The sequence below is a fragment of the Rhincodon typus genome, chromosome 2, assembly GCF_021869965.1.
Source record: "Rhincodon typus isolate 14 chromosome 2, sRhiTyp1.1, whole genome shotgun sequence".
In the NCBI taxonomy this organism is placed as follows: Eukaryota; Metazoa; Chordata; class Chondrichthyes; order Orectolobiformes; family Rhincodontidae; genus Rhincodon; species Rhincodon typus.
In genome coordinates this window covers 22,616,920-22,641,086 of record NC_063333.1, presented here as the reverse complement: position 1 = coordinate 22,641,086, position 24,167 = coordinate 22,616,920, and the positions used below count along the sequence as shown (strand labels likewise).

At 42.1% G+C, this 24,167-nt stretch overlaps 2 protein-coding genes across 2 annotated transcripts in view; one reads left to right on the top strand and one right to left on the bottom strand.

Moving 5' to 3' along the window:
* The window catches only part of LOC109931663 (GTP-binding protein 4), a 78,865-nt gene extending 66,854 nt beyond the window's left edge, over positions 1–12,011 (bottom strand). Inside the window, exons 1-2 of the mRNA XM_048606200.1 lie at positions 11,726–12,011; positions 10,711–10,855 (exon numbers count right to left, since the gene is read on the bottom strand). Of these exons, the coding sequence (XP_048462157.1) occupies positions 10,711–10,855; positions 11,726–12,011 (431 nt within the window). The remainder of the gene's footprint in view (positions 1–10,710; positions 10,856–11,725) is intronic.
* larp4b (La ribonucleoprotein 4B) overlaps positions 10,592–24,167 on the top strand; it is an 85,739-nt gene continuing 72,163 nt past the window's right edge. Inside the window, exon 1 of the mRNA XM_020527491.2 lies at positions 10,592–10,611. The gene's annotated coding sequence lies outside the window, so the exon portion shown is untranslated. The remainder of the gene's footprint in view (positions 10,612–24,167) is intronic.

Here is a 24,167-nt window from a genome sequence, read left to right as displayed (position 1 = left end):
GATTCTGGAAAAGTTCCATTGGAATGGAAGATTGCTCATGTAACTCGTTTTTTTCAAACGGGACGAAGAAAGTAGGAAGTTCAGTTACTAGTGGTGTACCTCAAGGATCTGTTTTGGGGCCACTGCTGTTTGTCATTTTTATAAATGACCTGGATGAGGGCGTAGAAGGATGGGTTAGTAAATTTGCGGATGACACCAAAGTCGGTGGAGTTGTGGCTAGTGCAGAAGGATGTTGTAGGTTACAGAGGGACATAGATAAGCTGCAGAGCTGGACTGAGAGGTGGCAAATGGAGTTTAATGCGGAAAAGTGTGAGGTGATTCACTTTGGAAGGAGTAACAGGAATACAGAGTACTGGGCTAATGGTAAGATTCTTGGTAGTGTGGATGAGCAGAGAGATCTCGGTGTCCATGTGAATAGATCACTGAAAGTTGCCACCCAGGTTGATAGCGTTGTTAAGAAGGCGTACGGTATGTTAGGTTTTATTGGTAGAGGGATTGAGTTTCGGAGCCATGAGGTCATGTTGCAGCTGTACAAAACTCTGGTGTGGCCGCACTTGGAGTATTGCGTACAGTTCTGGTCACCGCATTATAGGAAGGATGTGGAAGCATTGGAAAGGGTGCAGAGGAGATTTACCAGAATGTTGCCTGGTATGGAGGGAAGGTCTTATGAGGAAAGGTTGAGGGACTTGAGGCTGTTTTTGTTAGAGAGAAGAAGGTTAAGAGGTGACTTAATAGAGACATACAAGATGATCAGAGGATTAGATAGGGTGGACAGTGGGAGCCTTTTTCCTCGGATGGTGATGGCTAGCACGAGGGGACATAGCTTTAAATTGAGGGGTGATAGATATAGGACAGATGTCAGAGGTAGGTTCTTTACTCAGAGAGTAGTAAGGGTGTGGAATGCCCTACCTGCAAAAGTAGTAGAATCGCCAACTTTAAGGGCATTTAAATGGTCATTAGATAAACATATGGATGATAATGGAATAGTTTAGGTTAGATGGGCTTCAGATTGGTTTCACAGGTCGGCGCAACATCGAGGGCCGAAGGGCCTGTACTGCGCTGTAATGTTCTATGTTCTATGAAACTATAGAGCAGTTAGTTTAACATCTGTCATGAACGTTCCAGTAGCAGTAAATTAATTTGTTGTCCAGCTGGGGCCAATACAACCTCATGTTTCAAAGCATTGGGATTAAGAATTTATCTGTAGAAGTTAACTCATTGAGGAAATTTTTTTTATAGGGAGTTCAAATCAAAACAGTTTTGTCATAGAGTGATACAACAAAGAAATGGGCTCTTTGGCCCACCATATCAATGCCGACTAACAAACACCAAACTACACTAATCCCTCTTACCTGTACTTGGTCCGTATCCTGGCATTTAAAGTGTGCATCCAGATGCTTCTTAAATGTTGCAAGAGTGCCTGCCTCCACCACCATGTCAGGCAGCATATTCCACTTTTCTACCACCCTCTGGGTTAGTTTTTTTTCATCTCAGGTTTCCTCAAAACCACTTACTTCTCCCCGTAAACTTATGCCCTCTGGTCTTAGACATGTCTGCCATGGGGAAATGGTTCTCATAGTCTCCTCTGTCTATGCATCTCATAATTGTCTGGACCTTTTTTCCATCTACTCAAAATAGAAGGTTATAATCAGAACCTGCAGAAAGAGCTGCAAACTTCAGTGATTAAATCCCATGTGCCCAGCTTTCTCAGAGCAGAGATGGTTAAGATAGTCCCTTATGCTTGTACACTGATATTCACTTAAAATAACCTTGCAGAAGCTGTGACTGAAACAAGCAATGGCCTATGTTTTGAGCAACTAAGAAAATAAGAACGAGCAATAGCAATAGGCAATTCAGCCCCTCAAGCCTGCTCAGCCATTTGATATGATCACGGCTGATCTCATCTTGGCCTCAACTCCACTTGTTTGCCCACTCTCCATTACTAAACAGGAATGGAAAACAATAAACATGTACATTGTAAATTGACGAGATCAGAGCTATTTCCATTCAACAGCAGACGACTCAAGTAGACTTTTAACACAAAGTGACCTCAATTAACCTTAGAGTGATAAGTACTATTTGCACTGCCACATGGATTGGCCAAGAATAATCCTGCTACAGAACAATAAAAATGTCAAGACATGTCCCAGTAAAGCATTAGGTTGATGCAATTTTTACGATCAAATATAAGCAAAGACAAATCGTTTTGGTTCCAAACACGTTAATAATTTAAATTTAAAACACTGGAGTTACACCTTCCCATTAGATGTGTTCCACCATGGATGTTCCTTGGTATTGATTCCACAGTGTCTGTCAACAAAAAATAATCATTACACTTAGAATCATATAGTCATAGAGCTGTATAGCACGGAAACAGACCCTTCAGTCCAACTCATGCATGCCGACTAGATATCCTAAATTAATCTAGTCCTACTTGCCAGCATTTGGCCCTTATCTCTCTAAATCCTTCCTATTCATGTACCCAATCAGATGCCTTTTAAATGCTGTAATTGTACCAGCCTCCACCACTTCCTCTGATAGCTCATTCCATACACGCATCACACTCTGCGTGAAAAAGTTGCCCCTTAGGTCCCTTTTAAATCTTTCCCCTCTCAGCTTAAACCTGTTTCCTCTAGTTTTGGACTCTGCTACTCTATCTATGCCTCTCATGATTTTATAAACCTCTATAAGGTCACCCCTCAGCCTCCAAAGCTCCAGGGAAAATAGGCCTCTCCCTATAGTTTAAACCCTCCATCCCTGGCAACATCCTTGTAAATCTTTTCTGAACCCTTTCAAGTTTCACAACATCTTCCGATAGCAGGGAGACCAGAACTGAACTCAGTATTCCTAATGTGGCCTAATAAATGTCCTGTACAGCTTCAACATGACCCAACTCCTATACTCAATGCAAACTTGCTAACCATCTCTCCTATGTTCACATCCAAATCATTTATATAGATGACAAAACATTTATAAGTAATATTCAGCATATAATTAATTACACCTTGCATTCAGAGATCAACATTTGATAAAAATGTGTTTTTAAAGTACTTTGGAAAAATATTACTACTGCGAACCAATCAATTACTCATCCTGAGCTGTTTCAACTCATTGGCTTTTGCTGGGAAGCAATTGATACTATTGACATTCACATTTTCATTGACCATTATTGATCTGTGGCAGCATCACACAAAGTTTCTGAAAGTCTTAACATCATCAATTTTAATGTCAGCCAAGTCAAATAACCTTTCAGTTTTCAACTGAGAATTTCAAATGATGCTAGACAATGTTCAGAGGCACCAGTTTCACTGTGGATTCTGCTACATACAAATAAAATGGATTTAATTTATTATGAAATCAAATTACCTGAATATGGAACCATGTTCCTTATAACACTGGGCCAGATTTCATGAGAAGAGTAGATCACTTTTTAAATAGGCTTGGAACATAGCGTGTACAAGGTTACTATGTTTCCAGTGTCAAAAGATGCACTAAAGCCTTTACCCCCATCGATACTGTAATCATGCACCACCCCATACACACCTCATATAACAGCCTCTCTACCCATCTTATTGTCTAGTAGCCTGTGAAGCATAATCACCAGCCCAGGATTAGGAGCCTGTACAACATGCAAGTGGGAACACAAACACAACTGCATAACCTTGTTGGTTTTTCCTCATATTCTGGACACATTAACGCTGCCAAGTGTGTTTCATAAGGTCAAAGAATATTTCAGGCTCACTGTCCATCCTTGCTGTTTGGCAGCATTGACCCAGGATCTGAGGATGTCCTGCCAGAGACTCCCAACTGAGCTGTCTTTTCTCCACTGCTTGCCTCAGAACAAGAGAAGCTTGTCATCCCAACTGTTGTCTCTGCAACAAGACCACTTATTGGGGTCACAAACCACAGTTTGGGAACCACTGATATATACACTCTCCATTTCACCCTTAAACATGATGATCTCAAGGAAAGGCAAAATAAAAACCCAGACCATTGCCTCTTATAACTGTGGGTGGAAAAATCTGGCAAATTCTTCTCTGAACCATTCCTTTCCCCACCTCCCCTGCACAACAGGTGACTGAAAACTGGGGATATATATTCATTGAAATTGAAACATCAGTGTGTTATCAAGACTAAAAGGGAAATAATGGAGGGAAAAATGAATGAAAGTCAAAGAAAAACATCTGCCAGGTAGAATGAAAGTAAAAAACAATGAAGGAAAGGCTTTCACTCACAGTTCAATTTTCGCACAAAAGGAACACTATAGAAGATGAACTAATAAATAGCCTGCTTCAGTAATTTCCAGTGTGAGTACAAAACCATTAAATCAGGAGGCTGAAAGTAAATCTCATTTTTGGAGCCACATTTTTTCCAACAGTTTACATGTACAACAGGTGAGTGGTATCAGATCATTAGTAACTAATTTCCAGTTAGTTGGCTATATTCCTATTTACATTAACCTTTTTATAATGTTCAAAACCATTTTTGGCTTCTTATCTATAATAAATAAATAGTACTTGAATTTTATATGTCACATTGAAATGTCCTAAGTTCTTCATGTAATGAATTATTTTTCCAAGTCACATTATTGTTATTACCTCTGGCCTTGCCAACCACAACTGACAAAATATTTTAAATATTTATCAAAAATAAATCACGATAAAGCTTCCGTTGTCCATATCTCCACAATATATTCCAGACTACTTTTTTTTATTTAATGGAAGGCTAGCAAGTCTGCAAATAAACCCAAGCACGTTTAGCCTCCATGCAGTGCTTTTGCATTTTAGAGATGGGTTATAAACCAGGTGCTAGGTCCCTCATTAACACGTGCAAGGATTCCAGTGCCTGTTTGAATTGGCTGCTAGAATGTCTGAATATTGCCATACCCAACATGGTATAGTCATAGTTCCAATGCTGTTCAAATGTACGATTTGGCCACTTGAAATTGGTGCTTTCTACCTTAAGACTTAGCTTTGTTTTCTTTCTCCTCTGCAGCTAGTTAATACTACTCAGGCACAAATTAAGGCTTTCTGTCTGATCCATATGATTTGTCTCTTGAACAGCATAATAGATGAGACATCAATGACAAATGCTTTTCCCTTCCTATGTAACAGAATATTCAGCACCTGCTGTTTGAGAGATATCCACTTCTCATGATTTCTATTAATTTGTATGGTGGCCAATTGTTTGGGAAGCTATTTCATTAGTTTCTGGATTGTGTTGTGACTCATGTTTTTGAAGCTCAAGGTAAATTATGCTCTTGGCTCAGACAACTTCTATTTTCTTTTTATACACTCCTGGAACATGGGATTGCTGGCTGGGCCGGCATTTATTGATTGATTGATCGATCATTGTGAAATGATACTGTGAGAAGTGTTGTTTTGAGGGCTATACAGGTGGATGGTAGCATACAAGGTCCATCAGGGTAGCAGAACAGAGTGCAGAATACAATCTTACAGCTGCAGAGAAGGTGCAGATAGAGAGGTCAGAATTAACATTTGAGAGGTCCATTCAAAAGTCTGATAACAGTGGGGAAGAAGCTGTTCTTGAATCTGTTTGTACATGTATTCAAATTTTTACATCTTCTGCCCGATGGAAGAGGTTGGAAGAGAGTATACCGGAGTGTGGGAGGGGTCTTTGATTATGATGGTTGCTTTCCCAAGGCAGCGGGAAGTATAGATGGAGTCAATGGATAGAAGGCTAGTTTGTGTGATGGTCTGGGGTGTGTTCACGACTCGCTGTAGTTTCTTGTGGTTTTGGGAAGAGCAGTTGCCATTCCACACTGTAATGCATCCAGCTGGGATTCATTCTGTGGTGCATCTGTAAAAATTGTTAAGATTTGTGGAAATGCTGAATTTCCTTAGGCTCCTAAGGAAGTAGAGATGCTATTGTATTCTCTTGACCATCCCATTGATGTGGATGGACCAAGACAGATGGCTGGTGATCATCACTCCCAGGAACTTGATGCTCTCGATCATCTCCACCTCAATCCCTCGTTGCCCTTGAGAAGGTAGTGGTGAGCAGCCTTCTTGAATTGCTGCAGTCTGTTTGCTGTAGTTAGATCCACAATGCCCTTACGGAGGGAATTCCATGATTTTGACTCAGCAACAGTGAAGGAACAGCAAAATACGTCCAAGTCAGGGTGGGAAGTAGCTGGGAGGGGAACTTGCAGGTGGTGGTGTTCCAATGTATCTCGACGTGTGGTCATGGGTTTGGAAGGTGCTATCTAAGGATCTTTTGCAAATTTGTGCAGTGCAACTTGTAGATTGTACGCTCTGCTGTTACTGAGTGTCAGTGGTGGAGGGAGTGGATTTGGTGCCAATCAAGTAGGCTGCTTTGTCCTGCATAGTTTCAATCTTCTTATGTGCTCTTGGAGTTGCACTCAACCACACAGGTGTTTTCATGTGATTCCTCCTACAATAGGTTAACTGGCACTTTCAACTTACTCACTCTACATGATTCTGGTGTGAGCTGGATAACAAATATTTCACTATGCTCCTTAAGCCAAATTTTTCCTTCTTTAGTTATCCTATTCATATCCCTTTGTAGTCTGTCTACATCTTCTGGCATTTTCTTGTCTATCTTGGTGTCATTGGCAAATTTAACGAGCTTACATTCAGTTCCACCCCCTCATCCAATTCATTGCTGTAGATTCCTATAGTACTCTGTGAGTTACTGTTTGCAAACCCAAAAAAAGACCCGTTTACTGTCGATTTCCTGTTAGTGATACAAACCCTTATCCTTGCTGATATGAGGTTATAAAAGATGCAAGCCAAATACTAGGATGTTGAAAAATAGCAATGTCAAAAATAGAACAAGGGATAAAGATTCGAACTATAATTTAAAGCCATACAGTTGTGGAGGTCTACAGCATAGGAAAAAAGTTCTTTAGTCCATCAAGTTCGCACTAATCCAAAGCAAGCAAACGATCAGAATAAAGAACAGTACAGCACAGGAACAGGCCCTTTGACTTACCAAGACTGCGCCAACACATGACGCCTTTCTAAATTAAAAACCTTTTGCCTCTACTCTCTCCATATCCCTCTGTACCCTGCCTATTCATACATCTGTCAAGATGCCTCTTAAACATTGCTATCTGCCTCCACCACCTCCTCTGGCAGTGCATTCCAAGTACTTACCACTCCCTTGAAAAAAAAACTGCCTCTCACATCTCCTTTAAACTTACCCTCTTTTACCTTAAACCTATGTCCCCTTGATATATCTACCCTGGGAAAACTTGATATCAGACCACTTACATTCTCCTCCAAATCATTTACATGTATTACAAATAACGGGTCTCAGCACTGATCCCTGCAGAACACCACAGGTCACAGATCTCTAATCTGAAAAACACCCTTGCATCACTACTCTCTGTCCTCTATGAGTAAGTCAGTTCATAATCCATTTTTCCAACTCACCATAGATCCCATGTGACTTCAATTCTACTCTTCTATTCTAATTAGAAAGCCCCTGACTTGCAATGAAGGGATAGTATCTGAGAGTATTATATAAAGAATCTTAAAGGAAATTAACTAATCTGAGACAATCAACATGATTTTGAGTCAGATATGACAGGGTTATCTACCTGGATTTCAGCAACGAATTTCATACCGTCCCACATTAAAACGTATTGCATTGCTGACTGCATAGATGGGAATGTATCACCATAAATTGGCAATGGTTGAATGAGTTGTATTTCAAGGGCAGGTATCTGGCTGCCAGTTGCAAATAGGTTTCAAGATTCAATGTTGGGACTGCTGCTATTGCTGCTTCTGCGCTCACTCCAATGCATTCATATCTTTTCAAATATGTGGCGCCCACAACTGTACACAGTACTTCCAGCTGAGTTCTAACAGCTGAGGATCTTGTTCAAGTTCAATATCACCTCCCTGCTGTTGTATTCTATGTCCCTAATAATAAAGCTGAAAACGTTATGCTTTATTAACTGCTGTCATTACCTGTCCTGCCACCTTCAATAATTTGTACACATATACACCCAGGTCCCTCTGGTTTTGCACCCACTATAGAATTGGAGCCGCTATTTTATATTTTCTTTCAATGTTCTTCTAACCAAATTGCACCATCTCAGATTTCTCTGTATTGAACCTTATCTGCCACCTATCCTGTACTCCACCAATTTGTCAATGACCCTTTGGAGTTCCATACCATCCTCTTCACAGTTTACAATTCTTCCAAGTTTCAAGTCATCTGCAAATTTGGAAATTGTCACCTTCACACCGAGATCCTTAACACCGAGATCCTTAACATGAAAATATATCTTGAAAAGCAAGTGTGCCATAACCACCCCTGGGAAACTCCACTCAAAACACCTGCAGCCCGAAAAATATCCTCTGCCATTTCCATTACCTCCGACAGTACACCTCCACCAAGTACATCTTCCTCTCCCTCCACTGTCAGCATTCCAAGGGTCTGTTACCTCTGTGACACCCTGATTCATTTTTCCTTGACTCCAAACACTTCCTCGCTCCCACATTGCACCTTCCCACAAAAAGGAAGGTGAAACACTTGCCCAATCACCTCTTCACCATCCAAGGCCCCAAACACTCCTTCCAGAGGGTCAGTATGGTGGCTCAGTGGATAGCACTACTGCCTCACGGTGCCAGAGACCTACATTTAATTCCAGCCTTGGATAATTGTCTGTGTGGAGTTTGCACATTCTCCTGTGTCGGTGCAGATTTCTTCCATGGATTGGCCATGCTAAATTGTCTGTGATATCCAGGGATATGCAAGCGAGGTGGATTAGCCATAGATGCAGCAGCATTTCTTTTGTAATTCTTTCGATCCAGTCTTCTGCATTTGCTGCTCACAATTCAGTCTCCTGTACATTGGTGAGACCAAACATAGACAGGTGACCACTTTGCAGAACACCTCCATTCTGTCTATATGAATAACCCTGACCTTCCAGTTCCTTGCCATTTCAATAAACACCTTGCTCTCAAACTAAAATTTCTGTCCTGAGCCTGCTGCAATCCTCCAGCAAACCACGACACAAGCTCAAGGAGCAACATCAAATTTTCCTCTTCGACACTTTACAGCCTCAAAGTCACAATATTTAATTAAAATGTACTTGTTTGCACTTAATAAAGGGGTCTAATTCTCACCTTTTCACACCTTAATTTAAGCCCATTTTTCACTTTTTTCTTTTCCACTCCTTTATCTTACGCATTGGGCCTCTACACCACCTACCCTCTTGCTCCTTCTGTCTCTTTCAAATGTATACAAAAAAATCTATTTTACAACACCTTCCAGTTCTAAAGAAGTCATACTCGGACTGGAAATGGTCATCGATTTCTTTCTGAACAGGTGCCGCCAGACCTGCTGGGTTTCTCCATCGTTCTGTGTGTTTGTTTCAGACTACAGATCTGATTTGATTTACTTATTCTCAGGTTGTACCTAAGTACAGTGAAAAGCTTTGTTTACGAGCAGTGCAGGCAGATCATAGTAAGCATGGACATATAGATCATAGAGTGAAACAAAAAGCTTTGATAGAGGCAAACAGGTTACGTCGCACAGGTCATGCACCAAGCAAGATCAACATTAGCAGGATCGCAGTTCTTGAAGTTAGAGTCCATTCATCAGTCTAATAACAGCCGGGAAGAAACTGTTCCTGAACCAGTTGGTGCGGTTCAAGCTTCTGTATCTTCCACCTTAAAGAAGTGGTTGTAGGAGAGCATTACCATGAAAGAGATGGGTCTTTGATGGTGTTAGCAGCCTTTCCACAGCAATGAGCCATGTAAATGGAGTCCATGGATGGAAGGCTGGCTTCCGAGATGGTGATATTTAGCTTTTGCTTTAGCCTTTACTTAAGCTTGTTTGTTACAGCAAATGTCTTAAAACTTGAAATCATGTTGTGTGATCCTCCCAGTCACCTGGAGCTTTTTAGAAGTTATCTGTCTCTGATAAGAATCATAACAATCTAAAGCTTTCAGCATCTTATCCATGACTTTAATTGCTCCACTATCTGCGACCATGCCTTCAACTAATAAGCTGTAAACACTAAAACCTCCTCCAAATTGCTCCAAGACATTGGCTATTGCATTTCTAGACGCTCACGGCGTACGACAACGCAAAAGTTTCAATGACTTGAACTAGCTCAACACCTAGGTGAATGCGTGGAAAGAAAATGTCACGAGCTTTGGATTGGTGCAGAAATAAAAATGGCAAGTGCTGAAGAAATTCAGAAGGCCCTGGCAGCAGCGAATTTCCAATCCCATATGAGAAAGGCTAAAACGGCCGTCTTGACGTCCTGGGTTTGCAGCATCCCTATTTGAATGTGTCCGACCCCCATTAACAAATGCAACATGCGCGCCCTGCCCGTGACGTATTCCCCGCCTTCCCGCCTCTTGCGTTCATTCAGGGTTTTTTTGCTGCGTTTGGGGAGTAGCTGCAAACGCCAGGAATGCTTCAACATTCTCCTGCGCGTTGAGCTCTGAGCAAAACAGCTTTCATTTCCAGGTGCATGCCAACGTCATTTACGCACTGCGGCACACGGAAAGAAGGCGGGAAACTATGCGTGCGTTGAAAAAAAATTGCGAAACAATCTATCATCTCAATGAGGTTGTGATGTTCAGAGGAGCTCGGCATCCGCAGGTTTCACCAAGAGTTGCGTCGGTCTTTCTTTCAAATTAGACAAGCTCGATCTTAAATGATTAACAGAGAAAAAGCCCTTAAGTTAACGGGATCACAAACCAGCCGTTTTCTTTTGTACAATTTGGTAGTTCGCTGCTGGGGGAATCTTGTTTCTCTGGTGGGTAAAGGACAAGGGTTCTAAAGAGTATTCCATATGGCCTTAGAAACGTGTTTGCTACCGCACACATCCCGTCCATTTCTCGGGCTTGCAAAAACAACATTTTAATGTTATGTTTAAAAAAATTCAAAAAATCTTGAAACGAAATGAAATATCTATAAACGTAACTTGCAAAAATCAAAGAAAAATAGGCACATGTATGTATTCTAGTACAGCATTTTTTTAAGGGGAAACACACACAACTTCGGGGCGCGTGACAAATAACATTCTGACTACAATCCTCTTCCATGCTATTAATTAAAAGGGGGGTGGGCGGGAAAGGCGATGATTGACAGAAGGGGCGAACAATCGAAGCTGGAAATGGGTGGGCCGCAGTTCGGCTGATTGATAGAGGCAGTGACCAACCGGAAGCCGCATTCTGGTGGTTGGAGCCATCGCAACTTTCGGGTAGGAGGACCAATCGAAGACCAGCTGTCGGATGGGGGGGCGGTATCAATGAGGATTGACTGACACGTTGACCAATAGAAAGCCGCAATTCGGAAGGATGCGTCAACGGTAAGCCCAAGCGCCAACTGGTAGGCGGGACTTCCTCAGGCGTGCTCGCCCCACCCCCTCGAAATGCAGCCCATCCCCCTCCTCCCCCTTTCTCCCTTTCCGCCAGGAGAGAAGATCGGACGACGGAGAGCTTTTAACCGGAGCAGACTGGGATTAAACGGCGGCAAAGGCCCGAACTACTTAGTTGAGGCCTTTAAGCGGAAAAAGGGGAAGAGAGCGAGGGAAAGATAATTTTTCTGAGTCGGGTTTCTGAGAAAAGGGGCTTTCTTTCCCTTCCCCTCAGGCCGGCTTCGCTCTGAGACAGGGAGTTAGTGTGTCTGTCTCTGTGTGTGTGTGTGTGTGAGAGAGAGAGAGAGAGAGGTTGCTGAGGCCGTGTCCTCCTCCTCCTCCTGCTGCTACTACTGCTTCTCGTTGTTTCCCCGCCGTCCGAGGGGGAAAGGTACAGAGAAAGCGGGTTGATAAGGGTGAAGAGAATCCGTCGGCGGTCCGGACAAGTGAAGGCAGGAGCGGTGGGCAGGTGAGAAGCGAAGGGGAATGGTGCGAAGACGGCGGGGTTTTCTTTTTTGGGGGGGTTGGTGGAAATGTGTTTGGGGGTGGGAGGAGAAGGGTGATGGTGGTGGTTCGATTTAGGTCGGTCGGGCCTCGGAGGCCTCAGGCCCGAGACAGAGGGAGACATGGTGGCCGCCATGTTTGTGAGAGTAGGGACGGGCCGATGGCGAGCCCGGGCCCTGTTAGTTGTGTATTTATTCTTTTGAGAGGTTTTTGTGCGGAGTGTACCTGCTTCTCTTTTTTTTTTCGTAAATTCCCCTACCCGTCCCCCGCTCAATCCCTTTTGCTACTCTCACCACGCAGGGTCATTTCTCGGTTCGGAAGCGGCTTCTGATATCGGGCCACAACGTAGCCCCGTCTAGGCCGTCGGTCACCGGCTCCAAACTGTGTATTTTTTTTTAAAATTGGCCTCTGTGCTTGGGTAGTTGAGTCCCGGCCCCTGCCAGTGCAGGTTGTTTGAGCGATTCTTGTTCTTCGTGAACTCGCGAAAGGAACATGTGCTTCCCTCCCAAGATGAAGAAAGGCCAGACCTGAAACCTCCCTCTTTCTTCTTCCTCTTCACCACCCCCCCACCCCCCCTCACCCAAAAGAAAACCATCAACCACCCCGGAAAATGAAACGAATCCGCGGGATGCTTCTAGTGTATTTAATTTTCGGGGTTTTAAAATGTATGTGTATCAGTGACGCATTGATCTTCGTGCGTTTTTGGGGATCCCCGTGCGGCCTTTCGCTGCATTTTATTTCGGGATTTGACTGTGCTAAACTATTCCTCTTATTGGTATAATTGATTTGTACCCTCGACCATCAAGTTACCAGTTTGGCAGGGGTGGGGGTGCTGGTCGGTGCATTACTTGTCACTTGCTTTTTCTCTTTGTAACGTGAAAAGGGGAGGATGAAACAAACGTGATACCATGAGCTCACCAGCTCAGTCTCCGACGCTATGATTTAGCAACTATTTAATGTGTGTAGAGAGGATGGTTGTCCACGGAAGTTGATAGACTTTACCCTCTCGACACGGAAAATGTCAGCGAGATTCACAGCTGTGTCAGCTTAACTACGAGACCGCACTGCGTCTGTTCCTGCTAGGATGCGCTGCGAAAAAGTTTCCAGGGACAATATGTAGGCTTTTGGCCTACTTCATTTTGTTCTATTTTTATATTGAAGTAATTGCTTTGCAATTCAGTTTCAAGAAATACCTACAGCTTTCCGTTCGGCCTCCTCGAAAGGAGGGTCTTTTTTGTTTTTTTTCTCCTACATTTTCGATTTAGTAGGCCTCCGGATTGGATTTATCGCTACCTAGCTTATAGCGTTTAAAAATACGCTCCATATTGCAATGTCGTTACTTGTGTGGTACAATAATAAATGAACTTGCACCCTTTTTGCTTGGTAGTTCTGTGGGGTTAAGCTTTTTGGCTTTGAAAGACGTAATTAAGCTTCACGGTACTTAACTTCAGTTGTAGTTCAATTATAATTTTGTGATTAATTCAAACATTGCATTGATGTCCATAAACATAAGAGCAGCAGTTTCCTTGTGGATCTACGTGGAATATTGACATAAAATAGATAATTCTGGAAACTATCAAATTTCAACTTGTGCAAAACTCCTTTAGTGAGTTGAATGATAGTAAAAATGTTGTGTGCGAGTGACATATGGAACAGTTCTATGTTAGCAACTACTGCTGAGCCATTGAGTAAATGTGTTGCACCTAGTTAAACTGGTCGTGCTTTTTGGAAACAGTAGGAACTGCAGATGCTGGAGAATCTGAGATGACAAGGTGTAGAGCTGGATGAACACAGCAGGCCAAGCAGCATCAGAGGAGCAGGAAGGCTGACGTTTAGGGCCTAGACCCTCCTTCAGAAAACTTTTAACTGTTATGCATACAAGATCATAGCCTAATCAATGTTCAAGTGTAAAAGATGCTATATCCAGACAAAAAATCAACCTGGTGGTAGTACATAACCAATGACCTGATGTTATGTAGATGTTACCTAATCACTTTGTGAACTCTGCTCTCAATGGTTGAGCAAATAATGTAGAAATTCTAGATTGCTTTTTCCAGAAATGCTGTGCTGCCATAACTTGCGGTGTGATTGAAAAACTGGGGCACCATAGTGATTGTGCCATATTCACTAATTATGAATTGCATTTATGTACTGTAACAAAATATTTCCTATAGGTTACTGGCTTTTATGAAGCACCTTTTTAATCTAGTTACATCCTCTTTGGGAGGCATTAGTACAATGATATTATCACTAGACTGTTAAATCAGAGACCAAGGTGATGTTCTGGAGACTGGCTTTCAAATCCTGCCATAACAGACGGTGGAATTTGAATGCCATTAAATATCTGGAATGAGAAGTAATGATGATCATGGAACTATTTTTTTTAAAGCCCATCTGGAATATCTTTTCTCTTTAGGGGTAGAAATGTGGTGTACTACCTTGTCTAGTCTACATGTGACTCCAGACCTACCGGGTTGTGGTCTTCTCATAACTGACGTCCGAAATGGCCTAGCAAACTTGCAACCCCTTATTTAGAAGTGGGAGGTGGAGAAGAAGAGGAGGAGGAGGAATCGCAAAATCACTGTGAATCTACCTTTAGCATCTTGACTGAGCAGTTCAAGAAGGAAGCTCAGCACCAGGTTCTGATGTGTAACTAGAGACAGGCAAATGCTGGCCTAGCCAGTAACATCCATGTCTCATGGTTGAATTTTAAGTACCAGGCCATCCGTAAATTCCTTACTGAAAATAATTCAGTGACTCTTGACTGCCCCCTCCTGATCGTTTTAGATCTCAGCTGTGAGGGACCAGAGATAGAAAACATACCAGACTTCCTTCCACAAAATGCGGTGAACAAGATCAGCTTTGGTAGTCAACAGTAAGAGACCCTCTGGGGACTTGGTTCATAATCTACTGTGGCAAATAGTGGAATTTGAATTAAATTGTAAATCTGGAATTGACACTAGTGACCATGAACTTTTGATTAGTGTGTACTGTCTACAAAAGGCACTGGAGAAATATGCCAAGTCTGCTTAGTTGGCACCCTCCAAACCCATGACTACTTTGATCTAGAAGGGCAAGGAATGCCACCACCTACAGTTTTTTTTTTCCCCAAGCCACGTGCCACCCTGACTTGGAAATATTCCTCCATTGTTGTGTTGATATCCTGGAATGGCACTGCGGGTCTGCCTACAGCTCATGGACTGCAGCAGTTCAAGAGCACAGCTCACCCCAGCCTTGAGGACAACCAAGAACCAATGAAATACTGGCCTTGGCCAGAGACTCCTATGTGAACTTCTAAAAAGCCACTGTATCCTTCAATTTGAGCCATATTATTGGAACAATTGATGACTGACCAAAAAGCAGATATGGGTTTTAACCAGATAAGCATGGGAATAAGGTAGAAACTCTCAACTGAGGCCTAGTGCTAAAATACGTTGGAAGATGGTTTGAGGACTGCAGCTCACATTGCCTGTGAACTGACCCAATTTCTTGTATCTGGTCCAGCTGTGCAGAAGTGGCAAGTGCTTTCAAGGTAGGGATTGGTGTCTCTTAAACTGAGAAATCTGTGACTCATTATGCTCAGCACTTGCACGAGCATTCACTGCTGCCACAAAAATCTGATCAAGTATATTAATACTTGAAGTAGAGTTCATGATTGCGTTGCAGTGTTTCATTTGAACTGTGGATAAAGATTTATGGATTTGTGAGTTCAAAGTACTATTCAGTCAACGCTTGATATGAATAATACCACAGACTTGCTGTGAGATGAATTCTTACATGGCCATTAGACATTCTCTGGATCTTGCAATACACCTTGTTTGGGTTAGTTAGGATGAACACATTGAAATTGCACACATCTGGAGACATTAAAGGTCTAAACGTGATGCTTGCCGGCCTATCTGAAGAGCACTTTAACTCCATCAATTTTTGTGTTCTGCACGCTACAACAAAAGGTGGAAGGGTTGGTGAGTGCACCGGGAAGGTACCGCAGATACTTGAAGGCAGACTAGTTGCGCAGCAGTGGTTTTGAAAGTGTGTGTATGGAATAATCAGAATTTACCATTTGTTCTCATTTCACACAAGTTTTTGTCTCTGCCTGTATTCCAGCATTGAACTGAAAAACCAGTGCAATTGCACATGTACTGTCATGGCTTCAGATTTGTAATTGCCATCAGATCATGGCAAAAGTTAAAAGCTGCATCGACTGGCATTTTCCTTTGAATGCTGTGCTCCAACAAAATAAAGTACATTGTAAAAATTTAAAAGAAAAATAAATACTAATTGGTCAGTGGTGGAAAATGTTTTTTGAGCTGGAGTATTTGGGCTTGTTTTGACATCGTGAGTTTCAATTTGTTTTTGGATCCAGTGTTTATTCTTGGCAGCTATTGACTGTTTCGTAAGTATGGGGCATGACTTCCTTCAAATGTACCTCAGTGACCAGGTATTTAAGCTAGCTTTAGTTGATGTTTGATTTCAGGGATCACTGGTTTGGACTCAGTAAGGGAATTGAGACTTCCACTCTAGAACAGTGGATATAGTTCCATATAACTAATGCCTGCTTAGTTAACTGTCTTCATTAGTTTCTTGTGGTGTTTTGGCATTAATCCAAATTGCTTCACTACATTAGTATAAACTTGTCAAATGCGAGGGAAAACCTCTTCAGATGGGTGTTGGGGTATAGATTTCAATTCCAAAGGCTTTTAATTAAAACTCTAAAAGCTTAAAATCAATGCTCATTCTGAAGTATTTTATAACTGTTGAATTTTGGAATGCAACTACATGCTTTACCCCCCTTCAATGTCTTCAACACACTTAGTCAATTCTGCAACTATGTAGGACCCCATTTAACCTAATGTACTGACAACACCAATCCATTCACTGAAATCGCTTTCTTTACACTTTTTTTTCTTTTCAATAGCATTTCTGTATGCACCTCTTTCCATCAGGATGTTGAGTCCTAAAAATTTCATCTAATTTGCTTACATTTTTTCTTTTTGGGTTTTGTATTTATCCCTCTTGGTTACTGATGCAGCAGAAGTGGAAATAAAGTTTTGACCCAGTTTATCAATGTCCCCTCTCTTTGCAACTGTTGATGACTGGCTAAGAGATGATGTTCTGGAGACTTTAAAGTTAGGTCCTGAGAAGAGCAGCTTTCATTTGGAAACATCAAATGTCTGTCATTTGCATCCAGCATCCTTGCCTACTAGTTAATTTTTGAATCTGAATAGAAAGTTGCAATTTATGTATGCCCTCGTGTAAAGCATTTCCTTGAATGCTGCAAGTTAGTCTTTGAATTATCATATCAGTACCATCATCCTCAACCTGGTAACAGCAGTCTGGTTTAGTCTTTATCTTGCTGTCATATTTGACCCCAAACTGAGTTTCTGGTAGCATCCATGTGACCACCATAACCACCACAATGTCACTTGACTTCAGCCTGACTGTTTACCTGCTGAAAAATGCATTTTGAGACCTTTTTGGAAAGTCACCTCTTAATTGCAGTCCAAGCTGGTCTGTGTCTGTTCTTGGCAAACTTTGATCATCCAATACTCCCTGTGCATGTATTAAGTCCTGGTCACCACTGACTCTAGTGCTTCCTGGCTGGGCAGCACCATGATTTTTAAAAATTCTCATTCTTTTCAAACTCCTGTGGTTTCAATGTTCTTGCTATTATGTTAAAGCACTATTAAAACCAAAGTTGAGAATACGGAGTTCTAGGTTCACTTTGGGTGCAAGCATGTTACTTGTGTGTAGCTTGTTTTAATGTCATTCTGCGTGGTAAATCTGTGGGACCTAATAACAAAACTTCAGTATTTGATACATAACTGGAGGAAATTTGGGCTCCTGCAACACGAATATCTCGTGTGAAAGCTGACTTGTGTCCCTCTATTAGGGAAAATAAGCTATTACTGGATCTGTATGGAAGTTCACTTGTCCTTGGCACAATAGTAGTTGTCCATGTGGATGCAATAGTGGTCAACTATCGATTCATAACACTTCCTGAAGTAAGAACATGGGGATGTAAACTCTAGTTTTCATACATGTTGGCTGAGCTTATCATTAAGCAAACAGCTCTATGCATTAGCTTTAAGATCCACGTTAATACGAGGATCTCAGTTGCAAAGTTTTTACTCCTGTAAAATAATATCTCACTTCTGTGAATTTTTCAATGTTCTTGACGTGTTGCATGTTTTTTTCCTTGAACCTTTTGCTGTTTCCAGCTATCATCCTTGTCAGGATAGCGAGGTAACTGGATAATGAGTATTGCTATTGTGCTTTTAAAAAGAAGCCTGAAGATAGGCAAATATCTCAGATGTGATCTGGCTAGAATATTGTAAATTGTACAAGTGAAACTGGGAAGGGAGAAGATGTTTGTAACATTTGCATGTAAATACAGTTGTTCATAGCAAAATGTTTTGTGCAGGTGCATGTTAGGGAAAGAAGTTAATCATACAGCACAGAAGAAAATGTGGAAATCAATACTGAACTGCCAAAACGACGCTAAATATCGACCACAACGATGCCACCCGAAGGTTGCAGGAACAGCAACTCATATTCCGCTTGGGAACCCTGCAGCCCAATGGTATCGATGTGGATTTCACAAGCTTCAAAATCTCCCCCCTCCCTACCGCATCCCAAAACCAGCCCAGCTCATCTCTCTTCTCTCTTCTTCCCACCTATCCCCTCCTCCCACCTCAAGCCGCACCCCCATCTCCTACCTACTAACCTCATCCCGCCCCCTTGACCTGTCTATCCTCCCTGGACTGACCTATCCCCTCCCTAACTCCCCACCGACACTCACCTTTACTGGCTCCATCCCCGCCTCTTTGACCGGTCTGTCTCCTCTCCACCTATCTTCTCCTCTATCCATCTTCTATCCGCCTCCCCCTCTCTCCCTATTTATTTCAGAACCCCCTTCCCCTCCCCTTTTTTTCCGATGAAGGGTCTAGGCCCGAAACGTCAGCCTCTCTGCTCCTATGATGCTGCTTGGCCTGCTGTGTTCATCCAGCTCTGCACCTTGTCTCGGATTCTCCAGCATCTGCAGTTCCTACTATCTCTCACTCATTCTGCTTGGCTGTTTTTTGGTTTGTAGTCTTGAATATTATACCATATGAAGTGCTCATCTGAGTCGTTCTGAAAGATTTGTGTGGTTACTCATCTCTAATCCTCTCAGGCAGTGCATTCCAATTAGGATGGTAGCAGATCCCAAGAAAATGACTTAGTGGGATGTTTGATCACTTTTGGGAACACCTTTTGTGGCAGAACCCACTAGGGAGCAAGCAGTTCTGAATTTGATGTGATTAGGGAGCTGAAGGTGAAGGAACCTCCCAGGGGTCCATGACCAAAATATAATAGAAATCATCCTGCATTTTTTTGAGGGAGAAGCTGTTGAGTGAAGGTATCTACAAAGACATGGAGGAGTTAGCCAAACCTGATGGTAAGGAAGCCAAGCAGAAAAGATAGAGAAGCAATGGCTAGAGTTTCTGGGGGTAATTTGGGAGGAACAGCAGAAATTCATCCCAAGGAACACACAAAATCAGCAGAATGATGCAACCGTGACTCTCGGAAGTGAGAGATTTTTTAAAAAAGGCATACAATGTGGTCAAGGTTAGTGGGAAACCAGAGGGTTCAAAAACTTCAAAGACCAGGACAACTCAAAGGGAGAGAAAATGAAATAAGGTAAGCTAGCTAGTAATTTAGAGGATGGCAGGAGTTTAGGATAGGTAAGTGAGGCAAGAGTGGACATTGGACTGCTGGATAAGGTACTAATGGAAAGCAAAGAAATGGCGGCAGAACTGAACAAGTACTTTATTCTCAGTCTTCACAGAATAACCAACATATCAGAACTTCGAGTTGAGGCAGAGGTGAGTATAGTGGCCATCACTAAGAAGGTGCTGGGGAAGCTGAAAGGGTTGAGGGTGGACAAATGACCTGGATGCAAACTACTCCATAGGGTTGTAAAGAGGATAACTGAGGAAGCAGGGGTGGTGATCTCTTGGAATCACTGGAGCCAGGGAGAGGGGCAGAAGATGGAAAACCATAGGCCAGTTAGCCTGACCTGTCATTGATATGAATTTGGTGTCTCTTTTATTAAGGATGAGTGTGGAAGTGCATGAATATTTGGAAGTGAATGATAAAATAGGGCTGAGTCAGTAAGCTTTGCAAAGGGAAGGTCATGTCTGACATATCTTATTACTGCCTTGAACAGCTAGTGGACATGATCTATTTGCATTTCCAGAAGGCCTTTGACAAGGTATATCTCAGGCTTCTAAATAAGAGCCCCTTGTGTTAGGGGAAGGCACTGGTATGGATAGACTAGTTGATTTGGTAGAAGGGTTGTTGTCAGGATGACAGCTGGTGGCTAGTGGAGTTCTGGACAAAAGAACTGAGGATGTTGCACGGTCTGGAGATAACAGGTGGAGGCTGCACAGTGACTTAGGCTAGGAGAGTGGGCAAAGAAGTGGCTGATGCAATACAGCATGTGGGAGTATTAAGTTTCCTACTTTGGTAGGATGTCTGCACTTAAACTGGAAAGGCTTCAGAAATCTGAAGCAGTAAGTGAATGCTAAGCCTTAGTTTAAGATTCTCCAAGGTCAAGTCACATGATGCCAGGTCGTAGTCCAACAGGTTTATTTGAAAACACCAGCTTTCAGGGTGCTCATTTGTCAGGTGGTGAGGCTAGAGTGGATGTTGGATTGGACTGTTAAAACAGGTATTAATGGAGAGCAAAGAAATAGCGATCTCCAGATGGAGCAAAACTACAAACACCAGCTTTCAGATAAACCTGTTGGACTAAACCTGGTGTCATGTGACTTCTGACTTTTTCCACTCCAGTCCAACACCAGCACCTCCACTGAGGATTCTCCAGGTTAACATGCGGGTTCGGTTGGCAGTTTGGTATCATTGTATTTGCCTTCCATTCATTTTGAGAGGCTGAGAATACAAGAGTAGGGATGTACTGCTGAGGCTGTATAAGGCTGTGGTCAGACCACATTTGGAGTGTTGTGAGCAGTTTTGGATGCTGTATGTAAGGAAGAATGTGCTGATCTTGGAGGTCCAGAGGTGACTTACAATGATCCTGGGGGTAAAGGGTTTGTCAGATGAGCAGTTGAGGGCATTAGGTCTGTTCTCTGAATTTAGAAGGATGAAAGGGGATCTCATTGAAACCTACAGAAGGCAGAGAAGCCTGAATAGTGTAGGCATGGAGGAATGCTTTGGTTAGTGTGTGGAATGAACTGCCAGAGGAAGTGGAGAATGCAGGTACCATATATGTTTGAAAGACATTTTGATTAACTTTTGTGAACATGGGGGGGATATGGGCCAAGTGTAGCCAGGTGGGACTAGTTTAGTTTGGTCAGCATAGACTGGTTGCACCCAAGGGTCTGTTTCCATGCTACATGACTGACTGGGACTCTAGGAGAGTCAAGGGCACAGCCTTGGAAGGGATGACCCTTTAGAACTGAGGAATTTCTTCACCATGAGGGTGGTTAATCTTGTAGAACCTATGGCCTCTAGTTTTGTGGCAAAGTCAGTGTAATTAAGACATGTCCTTCTTTAGTAAGTGGACTAAAGAGGCAGGAGAATGGGGGTTGAGAAATCTATTGGCTGTGATTGAATGGCAAAGCAGACTCTCTGGGCTGAATGGCTTAGTTGTGCTGCTATGCCTTGTGGACAAACACCCCAAGACTTTCTGGATGAAAAACACTTTCCACAACTCCTATTTTAAACCTGCCGCTTTTCAGTAAAAATGTGTCCCTTGTTATTGACATTGTCAAATAAGGTGCAGTCTTATTGCTGCAATCGAGTGATAATGTCAAGAACAAATGGTTGAAAGGTGATTTTAATTATAGGAAAATGCTCCTTTCTGCAGTCTAATATTACTTGGCCCTTTTGTCAAGAGCAGTCTATAGTGCAGTCTCTTTTGATTTTGTTGTGATCATTGTTATGGCCTCTCAAATTGCTAGATTAGGAGTAGTTGCATGCATTTGCTAGGAGCTGGATTGATAGTCCACTTTTTGTTGCCTGGCATCCCAATAGACCTATTAGCCTGCACTTCCTCCTCATTCAGCTCAAGATGACAATCATTTTTCCTTTTACTGTCACCCAGTCTGCTCATGCAAACAATCTCTTTAAACTAGCCACTTTTTTAAAAAAACCACAAGCAAGTTTTAAATACTGGGAAATATGTGAATACTTTCTGGTCAAAAACATCTTGCTGTGGCACAATACTCGGTTTTACTTGATTTTTGCACCAAATTCAGAGCCTATCTTGCTCTCGTGTGCTCTCTCGTGCTCCTGCTCAGCCCGGTAGCCACCTTCGCAGACTGTTCAAGATTTACTTACAAACCACTACACAAGTAAATACAACAGCAACATTGTTGACCAGCTTATGATGGAATTAACTGATGTCAGCATAAAGGAGCATTCTTAATTCTTGAATTGCTGGTTGTGATGTTTTAACATTCATCAGATTTGGGCAAAGTCTACAAGATCTCTTTTTGTTGTATAATATTTTTGTTTTTAATATTCCTGTATCTCTAATATTGCATTTGTTTCCTATCAAAGTTATGATAAATTACTGATTACATAATGGAAATGGTTTGTATTATATAGTTGGGTTTTAAGCCTAATTTTTCTCTTCCTCATTCCTTCATACCATATCAAACACCTGCAGTGTTGAAACCGCCATCCTGTTCAAGAACCTTTTTTAATGGTTTTAGTTTTGTCTCTAGACATGGAACCCTTTTAGTTGTTTGTCAAGGTATTGTCTGACAAATATTGGCAGCTCTTGCACTCCAGTGGTGTTAGAATGAGAACCATCTGTGGCTTGGCTTTAGCCCTCTTGCTTCTGCATAAATTGCAAATTTTGAGTATAGCTTCAAGACATGAGCACAAGCTAAGGCTAGTACTGCACTGCAGCCTTGAGGCCTGCTGCATTGTCAGATGCCTTTTTCTTTTGAATCAGAATGTTAATGCTCCTCTCAGTGAAGTTGTTCCTGCGTGTTTTGCCAATACTCATCCCTCAGTGTCAAACGACAGGGTACCGACCTGTTATTACTTTGTATGAAACTTGATTTGTTTGGTCTGGTTAAACCATGACTGGTACTTTGGCTGCAAGATGCCTTGAGATCTGAGTTGTAGGAATAACTGCAGAGATTTATCTTACTATTTTAAATAGGTTTAATTGAACTATTAAAGTGTGTAGGAAAAGGTGGTGTGGCAAACCAAATTGACTGTTGGAAGACCAACATTCCTGAGAGTCTGCAGACTTATGGCATCAATGGGAGCAGGAGGCTCTGTGGACTGAGAGACTTGGTGATTGAGCAGTTGTCTTCAGTAACCTTATGTAATTCACAAAATAGCCACAGCCATGAGCAACATCTAAGTCAGGACTTGGTCAGTACTGCAGAAAACTGAGTTTCATGTTTGCTTGGCACTAAAGCATTTGACATAACGTTTTCATATATCCTGGACTCTACTTGCACAGTGATTTGAATAATATTCTCATTATTCTTGTGACATTTTTCTCACTTGTGTAGAAAACATGAATAACAATTGTAATAGAGAGATAGCAAGAACTGCAGATGCTGGAGTCACATAACAAAATGTGGAGCTGGAGGAACACCACGCCAGGCAGCATCAGAGGAACTGATGAGTCCTGACCCAAAACGTCAGCTTTCCTGTTCCTCTGCTGCCTGGCCTGTTGTGTTCCTCCAGTTCCACACTTTGTTACTATTGTAATAGTCTGTGTTTGTAATTAAAGAATTTGCATGTATTTTTCCTAATCTACTATTTTGTTTACAAAAGGCTTCTGCTTTAAGCCCACTATCGCTGCAGCAAAAAATGCCCACAGCTATTTATGGGGCTGGTCTACGTTTAGAATATATAAGCAGTGCTTGGAGCTGCAGAAAGGTGTAGTCACTGTACAGCAGATATCCCTCTGTTTATTTCAATTCTGTAGTATTGAAATAAACAAACAAGAACAGGGTAATAGAAACACAATCTAAGGTGTAACCTGTGGTCACATTTTAATGCACAATTTTACTAACTGCAAGCTTTGAACTGCTTTTTGGCACCTCTAATCTTGCTGCAACTTTGTTTCTGATTATGAATTGTAACAAATTCTTCCATATGAGATAAGGTGGTTTGATCCTTAATTATATCTGCAGAAATTTGAGGAATCAGCCGCAGCAGGCAAAGTTAAATCCAGAGATAGTAGGAACTGCAGATGCTGGAGAATCCGAGACAACAAGGTGCAGAACTGGATGAACACAGCAGGCCAAGCAGCATC